At 38.3% G+C, this 15,947-nt stretch overlaps 1 protein-coding gene and 1 pseudogene across 3 annotated transcripts in view; one reads left to right on the forward strand and one right to left on the reverse strand.

Moving 5' to 3' along the window:
- SSX2IP (synovial sarcoma, X breakpoint 2 interacting protein) overlaps positions 1-15,947 on the reverse strand; it is a 36,676-nt gene that overhangs the window by 16,491 nt on the left and 4,238 nt on the right. For 2 of the 3 annotated variants that reach the window (XM_015572121.1, XM_015572120.1), the window contains exons 2-8: positions 10,547-10,678; positions 9,783-9,952; positions 9,159-9,371; positions 5,434-5,544; positions 2,782-2,917; positions 874-949; positions 615-792 (exon numbers count right to left, since the gene is read on the reverse strand). In XM_015572121.1, the coding sequence (XP_015427607.1) occupies positions 615-792; positions 874-949; positions 2,782-2,917; positions 5,434-5,544; positions 9,159-9,371; positions 9,783-9,952; positions 10,547-10,589 (927 nt within the window). In that variant the 5' untranslated portion in view covers positions 10,590-10,678. The remainder of the gene's footprint in view (positions 1-614; positions 793-873; positions 950-2,781; positions 2,918-5,433; positions 5,545-9,158; positions 9,372-9,782; positions 9,953-10,546; positions 10,679-15,947) is intronic. The other variant, XM_006776248.2, reaches the window with a different exon arrangement.
- Positions 12,555-15,132, forward strand: LOC102759633 (annotated as a pseudogene).

Below are 15,947 nucleotides of genomic sequence, written 5' to 3' on the forward strand. Positions count from 1 at the left end.
CGTGGCCCCTCCCCGCAGCCCAGCCAACCTCACCTGGTCCCTGTCTCCTGTTGGGACTGGGTGAGATGGCCCTGATCACCAGCCAGGCTGTGCACAAATTTTTGTGCACCGGGCCTCTAGTCAAATTATAAGAAGAATGAAATGACACAATGCTTATAAAAATAATGACAGTGTTTGGCACATATTATGTCATCAGAAAATAATCTCCATCAATTTCCCAGGACACATCTGGAAATGGACATTTTTTTGGTTGTCACGGTGACTGGGGTAGCATAGCAGAGAGTCTCCTGTCCAAAATATCAACAATGCCCCATGGAGAATACCTGTTTGTTGCTTCAACAGTTCTTTTTTTTTTTTTTTAAATATATTTTATTGACTTTTTACACAGAGGAAGGGAGTGGGATAGAGAGTTAGAAACATCGGTGAGAGAGAAACATCGATCAGCTGCCTCCTGCACACTCCCCACTGGGTATGTGCCCGCAACCAAGGTACACGCCCTTGACTGGAATCGAACCTGGGACCCTTGAGTCTGCAGGCCGATGCTCTATCCACTGAGCCAAACCAGTCAGGGCTCAGCAGTTCTAATTAGCAATCTGAAAGGAAGAGCCACTTACAGTTCCTGTGCTATCATCTGCTTTTTCTATAGGTTTCTGCTTTTGTGGAGAAAGAAGAGAAATCATTTCCTTTTTCATTTGCTGAAGAACCTTCTTAAGTTCAGCATTTTCTGTTAGGATTTGTTTCTGACGATATTCATAATCATTCAAGAGAATTTTATACATTTCATCTTCATTCCTGAAAAAGAAACTGTCAGTATGAAAATGCAGCACAGAAAGAAGAGTCCGGTTGAATTTATCAATTTAAATTGGACCTTACCTTGCTTCACTTTTACCAGTCCTCCAAGAGCCTCTTTTTCCATCAGCTCTCCCCACATAATTTAAAACTTCCATAGCTACAAGAACACAAAACAAACCAATCCTCACCACACACGTTTAAGTGTTTAAAACCCTAATACATTCCATAATGCATCAAGGACGTAAGTCAACCTGGTATATAGACTGAACTTTGTTTTGGGCTCAATCAGCCCAGATTTCAAATTACGGTTTCATCATGAGATCTTGGCAAGTTATTTAACTGCTGAGCCTGTTTCTTCATCGATACAGGTAATAGTGAAAGTATATACCAACGAGAAGTTGTGAAGAACAAAAGAAATGTTAAAGCACTTAACACAGTAAATACCTAATAAATGTTATCTTATTATCATTAATGTTATCATCAGGGCCTACATGCTGACTGCCTGATTTTATAAATAAAGTCTTAGTAGAACACAGCCATACAATTTGCTTATATACTGTCTACAGCTACCTTTGTGCTACATTGGCAGAGATGAATCAGTTAGACCCCATAAACCCAAAAATATTTAGTATTTGAACTTTACAGAAGAAGTTTGCCAAGCCCTGTAGCAGCAGCATCGGTAAAGGAGTCAATCGGGAAGCCCTGTGCCAGCATTAATGCCTTGTCTGCACCACACGGAGTTGGAAGCAGTTGACATAAGAAGAAAGATGGGAGTAAGTTGTCATTTTAGAACTGATAAAATCATTATGAACCTGTCACTTCCAACTGGGTTTGGATAAGGTGAAACAGCCACCCCCCCCCCCCATAAAATAAGGGCTCTATCACCAGAGTAACATTTTTAATCAACTTCTCTAACTAGGCGATACATTTTATACTTCTAGCATTTCATCCTTTAATTTTATTTCCTTCATAAATGAACACACGGTTAACCACCCTTAAAAACCAATGAGTGTCCAAGTGCAATTTTAGATTTATTACCTCAGAATACCTAGAGATTTTCATCCTTGTCTTAATTGCTTATTACACTTTCATTTTTCAATGATTTTAAAAATAAAAAAATCTTTGAAAAGCTGCAACACCTCTGCTATACAGCATGACAGTGATACGGTCAACACTGATCGCTGGATGGTAGCAGACAGAGCCCACCAGGTGACAGATGGAAACATCTGCTCGTCAGCTATTGTATGCAAGTCCCAGTTCAGTTTAGAAAGACAGCTTAGGGGTGCGCCTGTACAGTACAGATTACAGGACCGCCTACTGTCCACTAGAAACCATGCTTCAATAAATAAACGCACACGTTCCCTGTCCCCTGAATCTCATCAGGCCAGAGAGACTATGTGTGTACTCTACTTCTGTGTATGTATACATCTGCTTCTCAATCTATGCTGTTTACTTGAAATTACTCATATATTGGCATGAAGTAAATTATAAATTAAAAAAATACTAGTCCACACAAATATAAGCATAACTTTCATAGTTCATCCTCTTGAATAGTTGTTTCAAAATGCACAACTCAATTTAAGGGAACTCAAACTGACAAATTATTAGTCTGATGAACTATTTTCTCAAAAGCATACTTCTATTGATCTAAACAACTGATCCTGATTTTTAATATTATTGGTTCTTTATTACGGAAGATTAGAGTGTGTTCTCTGGCTTATTTCTCCTCTATGGATTAATCCACACCTACCATGTTACCAAGAAATGCAATTCTTATATGCAAGTAATAAGCAAAGCAAAATTACCTCTTTTTTCCCTTACCAGTTGCCTCAATTTCTAGTTTATATGGACATATACCATCTTTAAAAATTGTTTAAGCATGAAAATAATATTTCAGGAATTACAGTGCTCAATGCTTTTACATTTATTTCTTAACATAGTATTAGCTTATTTATTCCTCTTGTTCTGTCTTAGCCAGCCACTTCTTACCTATTTTTTTATCCTTCTTGTTCATAACAAGTTGATGTAGACGTTCCTTTAGTTTATTATATTCACGTTCTTTTCTCTTCATATCATGATTATATTGAGTAGCTCGACTTGCAATGATATTCTGTAATTTTTGTACCTGAAAAAAGAATTTCTAACAAATGTGTCCCTTTAGGATTGATAAACCCAATTAAAATTCACAAATTCAAAAGAGAAAAAAGGTCCTAGCATTCACTTCCCCATAAAATAGTTAAAAAATTCTAGGATTATTCTCGCTTCTCCATAACCACTGGAAATCACTCTTTAAAATATCATCTAGCCTGGCCAGTGTGGTCAGTGGTTGAGCGTCGACCTATGAACCAGGTCACGGTTCAAGTCCTGGTCAGGGCACATGCCTGGGTTGCAGACTTGATCTCCAGTGTGAAGCACACAGGAGGCAGCCAATCAATAATTCTCTCTTATCACTGGTGTTTCTCTCTCTCTTGCTCCCTTCCTTTTTGAAATCAATAAAAAACATATATTTTAAAATAAAATATCATTTAAACGAATCACATCAAACTTTTATTTTTAATTCTGAAATTTCCATCGTTGCTAACTTTCTAAATTATCTTCTACACCAATGATTTTTAACCTTTTTCATCTCAGCACACATCAACTAATTACTAAAATTCTGTAGCACACAACTAAAAATATTATATTTTTGGCTGATCTGACAAAAAATGAGTATAATTTTGATTCATTCACATTGGGCAACTATTATTGTGTTGCACAATTTTTTATTTGACAATCTAAGGAAAGAGGTCAGTGCCCCTGACTAAATAAATAGTCAGGTACTGCATGTTTTAAAAATCCTTGTGGCACACCAGTTGAAAATTGCTGTTCGGCACCTTTCACTCTGCATATATAACTCTTGATCACTTAGAAGCCAGAAAATCATTTATGGAAATGTTAGTGATTAAAGCTTCATCTGAAACAAGTAGAATGCACCTGATCATTTATAGTGACTTCCTTATAGGAATGACTTGAATCACTTTATTCCTTATCAATCTGTGACAAGGCAGATTAGCCATGGTTCAGTTCATGGCAGCAGGTAAACAGGCTCATTTTTTTCTGACCATAAACAGTTCTCAAATTAGAGTAAGTACAAACAGCAGAATCCGATTCAATTTGCTGAGTATCTATTAAATGCCCTTGAGTGTGGCTCTTCCACAAAATACTGACTTCTGCGCATGGGCCACGAAGTTTTAATTGCACTGTACGTGCGCGCCCGCACGTGGTATTTTGTGGAAGAGCCATACTTAAGGGGCCAGAGAGCCGCATGTGGCTCGCGAGCCGCAGTTTGACGACCACTGGGCTGGGGAACCTACAACCAAGGTACTTGCCCTTGACCAGGAATTGAACTCGAGACCATTCGGTCCTTGGGCTGACACTAACCACTGAGAAAAATTGGCGAGGGCTACATAGACATTCTTTTTTCTTATATATCAGTATGTTTTTATTGCTTTTTTAGAGAGAGAGGAAGGCAGAGGAACAGAGATAAAAACACTGATGAGAAACATCATAGATCAGCTGCCTCTTGCACACCTCCCCCCAGTTGCCCCCCAGGGGATGGAGCCTGTACCCAGGCATGTGCCCTGACTGGGAATTGAACCCGGTGACCTCTTGGTCCCTGGGTCGACACTCAACCACTGAGCTACACTAGCCAGGCTACGCAGACATCCTTAATACCCGCTACAGATGATCATGCTTAACTTAATCCTTACTGAAGGTGAACTATTTTCAAATCACTTACATGTAATCAATAGATCAAGTCAAAATTTTCTGAGAACTCAAGTAAGTATATAAGCAACCTTAGGGTTAAGATACATCATTAACCACTTACTATATATACTATTAAATAATCAAATATGGTAAAATAATTGTCTAAATCACTGCAAGGTCCTTAAATAAATATGCTCCCCTAACAGTCCTTAATTATAGTTAAAACAATATATACAACACTGAAATTATACTAAGTATTCTATTTTTAGTTATCACATGGTCAAGGATCAAACTGCACAGCAATAAAAACATAATGGTTTCTTCTTACATAAATTTAAAAATAATTTCAAAGGCATTAACTCTATAGGTCCAAATACTAAGTAACCACTAAAGTAGAAATGAGATTAGAATTATAACATCTTTAGCCTCATAAATTAGATTTTTAAATGTGAGTTGTGTTTTTAAACAATCACTTGTGTTCAGTTAATTAATTGCTCGACTGGATGAACAAAGTCAATATTTAAGAGGGTGCAAGAGGCAGCAGCCAGATATGAAGCACAGGTGTGGCAGGCAATAAATGACCTGCATTCAGAGCACCGTGTGCCCGAGAAGAAGTGACGGTGCCTGTGCACCCAGGGTGGGTGGGAGAGGACACTGGCTGCCACGAGCCACGACTAACCAGCCTAAGCCAATGGATCCACGTGGCAGAGGGGACTGTGGGGAGGGTTCCTGACCCAGTTAAATATGATGCAGTACTGTACACAGAGGCCCGCCATCCAGCTTGACACAGAATGAATAAAGTGTCCTTGCTTGTTTTAAAGTGAAGTGGCTCTTATGTTCACCTCAAATTACGTTTAAAAAATCACTTAAACTTTATAATAACTGACAACTCACCTCATCTTTCTCATTTTTCAGCAACTGATGCAAATTCCTGTTCTTGCATTGTAATTGTCTGTCTCTTTCCTGAAGCCCAATCATTTCTCTCCTGGAGGTTTCCAGTTGTTCCTACAACATTCATGTGCAATTTTGATTACAATTAACATAGCTTCAGAACAAGTGAATTCTTGAAAGATTAGTGAAAACAAGCAATACATACTAGTGTTTGTTCACTACAAATGAATTTTAGAGGTACACAAAATGTTTTTAAAGCACTTATAAAGCTCGACACTATAAAGTCCTACGAATTATTTAAATTTAAGTATCAAATTTTATTTAATTTATGTACCAAAATTTTATGCCTATTCAAAAGAGCTTCAAAATGGATCCCTTAAAAGACTCTTCACTTATTGCAGTGAATATTTTATTCCACTGAATATTTTTTTAAATTCTTTTTTAACACTTTTTAACCTTCTATAGCACATTCTGAGAAAGAGCCAAAAATGCTTCAAAGCTAAGTGTGAGGAAGCCTGCTGAGCAAGCAGAGAGGAGCACTTCAGGTCAGAGAGGGTGGGACCACTGCGTGCCACCACTTCTCCCTCGCAGGCGGCAAACTGAAGATTTCCCAGAGAGAAATGGCAGCGATCCTGGAATCAGTATGGAGCAAGATGCCCGTTTTCAATTCATTTTGCACGTTTTTATAGAAACTGTGTCAAGTTGTGCAGGAAACTACTAGAGCATTTTTAAAAATCCTCTTTATAAAATACCAGAGCCACTCAAGTTATGTCATAATTGATACAAATAATGACTTTCACACAATGGATCTCAAGGAGATTCAGAAATGTAGGACTATTAAACTTGGATAATTCTAAGGTTGTCAAAAATGTTGGCATGGCTGACCTTGTAGCCTGTGGGCCAGGTGATATGTCCCATATGTCAGATGACAGATTCCCTCAGTCATTATCAACACTCTATCTGAACTCATCGTCTTCCCTGTAAATCTTACACTGCCCTCCTGCATTTCTTGTGAATCATACCACCATCCTTGGTAAACTCAAGTCAGAGACCTGAATGGTATCTTATATTCATGACTTATTTCCAAAATTCAACTTTTCATGAAATTCTACCCATTCTACCTCTAAGCTGTCTTCCTATTTCACTCTTACTATCTCCATTGATACTATCTTTGTTCAAGTCCAGAACCTCCATGGTCAGGGACTGCTAAGCCTGCTACAGTGTCCTTTCCACCAGGCTTCCTGAGCACCCCACCACTTCCATTCCAAACAGAAATCCGTGCCCCCCCCCCCATAATTTCTCCATCTACTGCCAGGTTGATATTTACACGATATCTTCCTCTGGTTTACAATCCTCGGAGCCTCCGGGGTTCTGCACAATGCCTTTCACATCATCTGGGGCCTGGACCCCAGCCTCACTGCTCACCACTCTTCATCTTGCGTCATATACTTCAGTCCCTGCAGAGCTATATGACTCCCTAAATGTAAAATGTGCTCCAATGCCTCCATGCTTTTATACAGGTTATATGCTGTGCCTAAGATGTCTTTTCCAAATACTAGCAAATTTCTATGCGGTCTTCAAATCTCAGATAAAGTGCTGTGACCTCTCCCTGAAGCGTTTTCCTTGCTGCCTACACCAACAATAATCAGTAAAGCAAGTAACTGTGGTTCATATGTCTCCTTCCCCTGGACTACAATCTCCTTGCAAACAGGGCTTGGGTTCACTCATCTTTGAAACCCAATGCCTAGTACATACTCAATATATTTTGCTTAAGAAATTAAATGAATCATATGCTAGATCTAGAAGCTCTTCAAAGATAGATCAGCAACTCTTCCCACTGAACACACATTTCTGTCCACAGCTGACCCAAAATATCTGATTTGACCCAGGTCAAGTCCTAAATTAGAAGGTATCCTGTAAAATATTCCATGCTCTGGGTAGTCCTAATAAATGATTACTTCTTAGAGAAAAGGCTTAATAGCTCCAAATTACCAATATCATTACGCAATTATTCAACAGCTACTTATAAGACACTTGGCCAACAGTGCCCAAATATAAAAGTTTTAAATCTTAGTCTAAGGTTCAAAATTCTGACTCACTCTAATTCATTAGACCTTCTATAGGTCTCTCTGATTAAGATTAAAGTAGTATCCACAACTTGCAGCCTTTTAATAAGCCTGGAGGGTACAATCTGTGCCCTCCAGTACCCGCCCCCCACCCCCACACACACATTTCCCTAGTCTGCCAAGATTCACAGTTGGATCATCTCTATCCCTGAGGCGTATAGGATGTACAAAAACCTAAAAATATTAAAGAGGGAACATACTGTTATTACTGCACATGAGCTAGAAGACAACATAAACTAGCCTTAGGCGTTGATGGGCTGGTAGGGGCAGGTGTTGTTGAGGAGCTAAGATCTTCTCTAAATCAATTACCAAACACGCCCAGTGTTCACATATAGGCCACTCCAGGCCACTTCATTATTGCACAATCCCTACTAAAGGATTTTCAAATATTGCATGCAGAGATCCTGTTACTCTCCAACAGAGCTTTGAGATTCAAGATATTAAGTGGGGTTTTTTTTAAAACATAATTTATTGATTGCAGAGAGAAAGGGAGAAGGAGAGATGGTAACATCAATGACGAGAGAGAATCATTGATTGGCTGCTTCCTGCCGGCCCCACACTGGGAATTGAGCCTGCAACCCTGGCATGTGCCCTGACTGGGAACTGAACCGTGACCTCTTGGTTCATAAATTGATACTCAACCACAGAGCCATGCTGGCCGGGCATGAGTTTTAAAAAATTGTTATCTGTTCTTGAAGGGAGTGCGGTGGAGGGGGAATATAGAGGAAGAAAAATATAGAGGCATGGACCAACAAGAGAAAAACTAAACAGAAGCTGATCCTGTGGGAGTATATAGATTCAAAACTTACATACACACAAACTCAAATAAGGAAACCCAAAATATTAGCATCTTTAGAAAATATTTTTGCCATGGATTGATTCTATTACATCCTTCATAATATATAATCATAATATAAGTTCCCACTATACTGATTTTGAACTCCTTCTTCCTTCTCCTTCTCAAATAAATGAATAACTAAGACTTTTTTATAAAATGAAATAATGAAATAAAAGAATGAAAGCGAAGTAGAAGATGGCAACAAATTTTTTGTATTTTAAGGTAACAGGTCAATGGCCCTATGGAAATGTCTCCTTTGTTCAGAGAAACAAGCAAGTTTGCAAAAGCACTCTTCTGTGGTCTTCTCTAGAGCCCAGACACTTGTTAGAGTTAGACGCTATGAGGCCTGCTTCCATTACTGAGCTTTTAAGCAACTTGGGCACAGATGCCCTCTAGAATATTTTTCTTGGAATTAACTGATGCAGCTTCTCACAGTAAGACTTCTGTAAATTAAGCATCTACTTTATTAAGCAAGATTAAATGGGGTGGGGGGATCTTTATTTATTTTCCTCAGACATAAATATTTCCTAAGCTAACTTCCTACAGACTCAGCAAGTCACTAAACAGCTCATGAAACCAATGTTGTCCATAGGGATATTAGGAAGCTGTATGTGGATTTGCAAAAATCACTTTAAGTCCACTTTTACTTTTTAAAAAAACTAAAACAAAAAAATTTTAACTCTAAAACGTGATAAAGCCAAAGAAAATGTACAGCATCAATTGCACAGCAAGGGCACTGAAGTGCAGGTTGGCGTGATTCTCACCTTGAGCTTTGCATAGCAGCTTTGCAGATGGTCCATATCACTTCCCAGTTTCAGATTTTGTGTTTCCACATTTTCCTGAGCTAGAAGGTTCTTCCGCTGACGTACGAGTAGCTCATTCATACAGTTTAAAACAGCAACTATATTTAATTCTCTCTTTGTCTCTTTACCTTTGGATTCTTCATATAATGAAGGAAAACCGAAAGTAGTCAATTCCTGGTAGGACAAAACGTTTTTCTAAAAGTTGGTTACCAGACAAAACTTAGTAAAAAAACAAAAGATAGAAATATTTTCTGAGAAAACTATCCTATGACAGTTAAGGAAACAGTAAATATCCCAAAGAAAAAGAATTTGAGAGAACTGGAATCTTTTCAGTCGCTTAGAGCGAGGCGGCAGGTTTCTTCACCAGTAAAGTAAGGGTGAGACTCCCAGTGGAGGAGCCCCCGGGGAACGGGAGGCCGACCTGCTCCTTGTATCTGGCTAGGCGATCACCAAGGCTCTCCACACATCTCATACAGGTCCTGGACCAATGCACAACAATATACTTGTAATGACAAGTGTTCTCATAGCTTCAATATTATAGAACTTGATTTATACCAATGCTTCTTACAAAAAAACCACCATTACCTGATCAAGATATGAAATACTTTGTTCAATATTCTCTTCTGTGCAGAAGGCACTGAAAAAACTGTGCACATTTTTTGATAAAGGTATTGAAGAACAGAGCACTTGCTGTGAGTATAGACTTGATGGAGACATCTTTGTTTCTGAGGTATGTTGAGAGATGTTTTTGCTTTCTGAAAGAATAAAAGGCACTATGTAAATAATGTATTAAAATGCATGCAAAGTTAGCAATCTCCATTACCAAAGATTTTGAATTACATAAATATCTTAAGTATTTTCAAATTAAGACAAAGCTGGTAGTATATGAAAACTATATACTATATACTTTTCCCCAAAAAGACACAACTATAAAGTGGTGCTCTTCATAGGCATGTTAAGCTACAATATGCTACCTTAATTTGCCAAGTTTTAGACCTCTAAAAATAATAGACAAAAGTCACTTGGCTATACAAAGTTTATGCAATTAAAGAAATATATCAGAGAAATGTATTGAAGCAGCCAATGAATTTATTTCAAATGCATAAAACTTTCCTCAAAAATAGTAACAAGTGATCGATCATCCACCCAAAGCAGTTAACCCCACAAATTATGGCACAATTCTTGGCTCTCCTTAATAATTTTACTGAAGATGGAAATTAGACATTTTACAGTTATTTGTGTCTCTCATTAGTCACATCTTCAATATTTGTGATAATTATTTTATAGTTTTATTGAAAATAATCACTTTTACAACTACTTTGGCTTACAGTTATTTTAAACTCAGTCACCTGAACACAGACCTGGATCTGTAACCGTCATCCAATCTCCCATAGCAGTTGCCAGAGCCAGGATACCTGAGGAACCAGTTCAGCAGTGAAACATTCAGTTCAGCTGCTGTCACACTTCTATGTAGGCATCTCCTTAAAAAGCAAGTCACAGAGTAACAGCAGCTAATTAAAAATATGAAAGCAAATATAAAACCAATGTGTAAGAATTAGTTCTATGTGCTTCAAAGAGGAAAGACTGTGTTATTTATTCTCATGTACACCCATAAAGAACATGGTAGAACTCAGTATTAATTACTGTATGTCTGTGACACATGTGTAAGGATAAGGCTAAGGGCTTCTCCAGTTATACTGACGTACTCACATTACCTCATACAGAAAGTACACGGTACATGATTTCACTCACAACATAAATCCAAAGTACAGCATTATAGTAACAAATAGTTCTATAGCAGCGGTCTGACCTCACGGACCACGAGTGGTCCGTGGACCACCGGCTGGTGACCACTGTTCTATAGTATATCCTTTAAAATAAAATAATGTTCATATATACATAGACAAGATGAAAAAATTCTTGGCCAGCATTCCCATTTTTTGTTTTTACAAACTATATTGGTAAAACTTTTATTTTTCATTACAATTCCCAATGTTGACATAGATGCAGAGAAATGAATACTCCCATACATTGCTCTCCAGAAAGATTATATGAACTTATATTACCACCAAGCAATTTGGTTGGCAATCTGTATCAAAATTCTTAAAATAAAAATATTTTTTAATCAGAAATTCCATTTCTAAAATTTTATCCTAATAGAATGATTTTTATAAAATATTCATCTATTGTTCTTTTACAATATCATAAAAACAGAAATAACTTATACGTTCCACAGGAGACTGTTTATATACATGATACATTTATGCAGTGGGACACTGTGCAACCATTAAACATAACCAAGTAGAATTAGGGTGCCTAACTACATAAAATTCAAGAAATGCGCATGAATGAAGTAGACCAAGAAACAAATAACCTTTTTTAGTCTACCATTCATGTTTGCATTTTTTACAGAAGTAATTGAACAAATAAATATTTCTCCCTCATAAAAATGCAATGAAACTATAAATGGCAACTAGAAATTGAATTCAAGGTCAGGATAGCAGGAGGTGAGGTACGATTGGAGGCACACTGGACAGCACATGCCAACACCGGACAGCTGCGTCTCAGCTCCAACAAACTGTGGCCAAAGAGAAAGCAGGTCCTTTGCTGCTACATCTTTCCATTTTTTAAGATGTTGGAATTCTGAATATTTTGTAAAATCTCCCAATCTTTAAAGATAGAAGTCAATTAAAAAGATGAACTATGCAAGTTATCCTGTGGAAAGAGAGAGTGGCTGGGAAGGATATGAGCGAGCCTTGAATGAAAGGTGGTTATGTAGGTATACACATTCATGAAATTCATCAAATTGTACACTTAAGATTTGTACATTTGACTGCTATAAGTTGTACCTTAAACAACAACACTTTTTAATAAGCCAGATAAAATGTGTCTTCAGGCCAGTTCTGGACTGTGGATCAAGAGTTCACAACTCCTGTTCTGAATACATAAACTGTGGGGGGGAAATTCACAATACAATGTTAAAGAGAGATGAAAATTTTATTCATCCAATCAATTGTAATTGTGCTACTAAATACCAGGTACACTACTCTAAGCACAGGAGGCACAGCTCTCAAGAAGTTCACATTCTGGTGGGGACAAAATAGATGGAAAGGATTCACTTCAATTCCATTAACATAACACTAAAAGGATAATAAGAACTATTAAGAAAACAAAACACAATAACATAAGGAAGTATTGGGGTGCTGGTATCTAGATTAGTCAAGGAAGGCTGCATTGAGATGCTGACATTTGAACTGAGACCTAAATGATAAGGTGTCAACCCAGGTAGAGGAAACAGTAGGTACAAAGACTCAAGATGTCAATGAACTTCGAAAGTATGAAAAACATCAAGTCAGCATGTTTGAAGCACAGTGAGCAAGGATAGATGGTAGGCAGTTGGACTTTCTCTAAATTAAAATGCTGTTGAAGCAGATTTGGCAGGAAAGCAACACGATCTCTTTAGGCTGTAAAAAAGATCACTCTAGCTACTCTACCCTCTGAAAGATTACAAGTGAGCAATAGTTCAGGCAAGACCAATGTTACACTAAAGTTCTAACATTAGAGGCAGAGACAGGTGGATAAATTAGGAATGTGGTCTGTAGATAGAACATTCAGGGCTTGTAGATGGGTTAAAATACGGGCAGAAGAGGAATCACAGATGATTCCTATGTCATATAACAGCATACTGTTTATATTAATGCAAATGACGTTATGTGTGTATTATATGTTACAATGTCTCACACACATATATACAGATCATCCAAACTAGCACCGACCTTTCACCATTTTTCTACTCATTTTGTACTTCCCGCTGCCCTTAAGTGGGTACCTTCAACAACAGGATGAGCAAGATAAAGGTTGAGTTTACACCAAGACAGATGATGATGTTACTTCTGGCTTTCAGAGGTAGGAGCTGTAAGCAAAACAGGGTCCAAAGGGCAACAAACCCGTCTACTGTACCTCAGCTCTGCTTTGTGTCAGTTATTTAACATCTCCCAGCCCTAGTTTCCTAATTGCCATTATTATGGCTCGTACTTCATAGCTTCCTCTGGCTTATGGAATTAATATCAGTTGTTATCATCAAGATACTGACCTGGCCCGGCCAGGAGATCGCGTTTTGATTCCCGGTCAGAGCACATGCCCAGGTTGCAGGCTTGATCCCCAGCAGGGGGCGTGCAGGAGGCAGCCAATCAAGATCAGAAGGAAAGAGCCATGGCACCTTTCCAAATCCTTTTTTTTCCTTTTGAGATGTTTGAAAATAAGACACACTAGTGCCCTAAGTGTCTTTTCTCCTCATACAGAAAGATCATCAAACACCAAAATGTTTCTACTGCATATCTATTCTTCAAAATTATAATTTAAGTCACTTCCTCTTTCTCTGTGAATTTAGCTCTCCAGTGTCCACAGGTTTAGACAATGAATTGTTGCCTGTCTTATTAATTAAGAACAAAAACCACAACTTTAAAATAGGCAGGTGTACAACTCCATTTTAAACTGCTACGAAACAAAGAACTTACTAACAGTATATGATTTCACACAATCCAGAAGTTTCTATGTCCTCTTCTCAATGATGTAACTAATTATACACTACAAGGCTTGTGATAAAAGCTACCCAACCACCAGGTTTTACAAGACAGGAGACTTAAACCCAGAGTTAAGTTTCCTATCTCATATATATATATATATCTCCATCCTGTTATTATATATTAAGTCATTGCAAACCATTATACAGTGGACATGATTATCCATGACAAGTCATATAAGAACAAATTTGGTTACGCTAGCATTGTTACTATAGTTTCATTATACAAGAAAGGCAAAATGTTAATAATGAATCTTGTTTGGGTTCAAGCAACCTGTAATCCCCAATTCTCTCTCTATACCAGTGGTTAGGAAAGCTGCTCAGAGTCCAAGGTAGGTCAAAATCACAAGTGGATTTTATGAACAAAAACTGAAGCTTACTGAATTTAAACATCTTGTAAACATCATTTCATTCATCGAAGATTGTCAGGGAACTATTTTAAAATATATTAAAGCAAACAAAAACCTATAAAGTATTCCATAAGTAAGAACTCTCTCTCCTGTCTTGCAAGGGTGGTGAAAAAGACTGAGAAGACAGGTACTAAGGAGAGGAAACCTGAACCAAGAAGGCTGACGCTGGTGGCAAGGTTAAGAAGGTTAAGAAGTGCAACCTCAAGGCCAAGATGCCTAAGAACGGGAAGCCCCACTGCATGTGAAACCCTGTCCTGGTCAGAGGGATTGGCAGATAGTCCTGATCAGCTATGCATTCCCGAAAAGCCATGTACAAGAGGAAGTATTTAGCAGCTAAATCCCCGATTAGAAGAAAGTTCTTGCTATTGTCACAAAACCAGTTGGTGGTGACAAGAACGGTGGTAAAATTTTGCAAAAATGCCTAGATATTATGCTTTCAAGATGTGCCCCGAAAGCCGCTGAGCCAGGGTAAGAAACCCTTCAGTGGGCATGTGAGAAAGCTGCAGGCCAGCATCACTCCCAGGACCATCCTGCTTATCTTCACTGGGCACCACAGAGGCAAGAGGGTGGTTCCCCCGAAGCAGCTCTCCAGGGGCCTTCTACTTGTGACTGGACCTCTGTCCCTTAATCAGAGGGTGGAGCACACAAGAAATCTGTCATCGCCACCACCAGCACCACCAAAATTGATATCCGTGGTGTGAAAATCCCCAAACATCTCTCTGATGCTTACTTCAAGGAGAAGCTGTGCAAGCCCAGACACCAGGAGGGTGAGATCTTCAACAGAGAAAGAAAAATATTCGAGATTACAGAGCAGTGCAAGGTTAATCAGAAAGCCGTGGACTCGTACATCCTGCCAAAATCAAAGCTGTTCCTCAACTCCAGGGCTACCTCCCCTCTGCCTCTTCTCACAAATGTGCTTTTCCCTCACAAACCGGTGCTCTAGATTTCTTATGAAGAACCCAATTAAATAACTGATCTATTTTTTTAACTGTTGTGTTAGATTTCTTTTCATTTTTAAATATATTTTTATTGATCAGCTATTCACTCCCAAAATGCCATGTACAAGGGGAAGAGAAAAAGGGAGAGGGAGAGAGAGATACAAACATCTATGATGATAGAGAATCGTTGATTGGCTGCCTCCTGCACACCCCACCACTGGGGATTGAGCCCGCAACCTAGGCATGTACCCCGACCAGGAATCGAACTGTGACCTCCTCGTTCATTGGTTGACACTCAATCACTGAGCCACGCCTGCGGGCAACTGATCTCTTTTTTATAAAAGAATTCTTTCCCCTTTTCAGAGAGACATAGTCTTGTTCCTTACTGGTAGATAACATGTATATAGGCATCTAATAAAGTTCCTCATCCCAAGTATTTCTCAATGTACATTTCAGTAAGTCTTCATAATAGAAAAATCTCACTAATTGCAATAAAACTGTAATCGTTTCAGGAAAACACACACATTATCTTACTATTCCTGAAGAACTACACTGGCTTCCCTCTATGTTGCTATGGGTCCCTAAGTACCAGTGCCATATACCCCAGCTGTAAAATAAGCAAGGGTACTCTGGTTTGTTCTGGGAAAAATGATTTTGCAGAACATAAGAATTACCTAGCTGCATTTTCTAGGTTAGAATCCTGACAGAAAATTGGGAAGCAGTAAGACATTTAAACTTAATGTAACTGTAGTTTTCTAAAAGAAAATAGTTACTAAGTTTCACAAATTTATCATTTTTCATGTCAAAGAATTTTCTTTCA

The sequence above is a fragment of the Myotis davidii genome, unplaced genomic scaffold, assembly GCF_000327345.1.
Source record: "Myotis davidii unplaced genomic scaffold, ASM32734v1 scaffold162, whole genome shotgun sequence".
In the NCBI taxonomy this organism is placed as follows: domain Eukaryota; kingdom Metazoa; phylum Chordata; class Mammalia; order Chiroptera; family Vespertilionidae; genus Myotis; species Myotis davidii.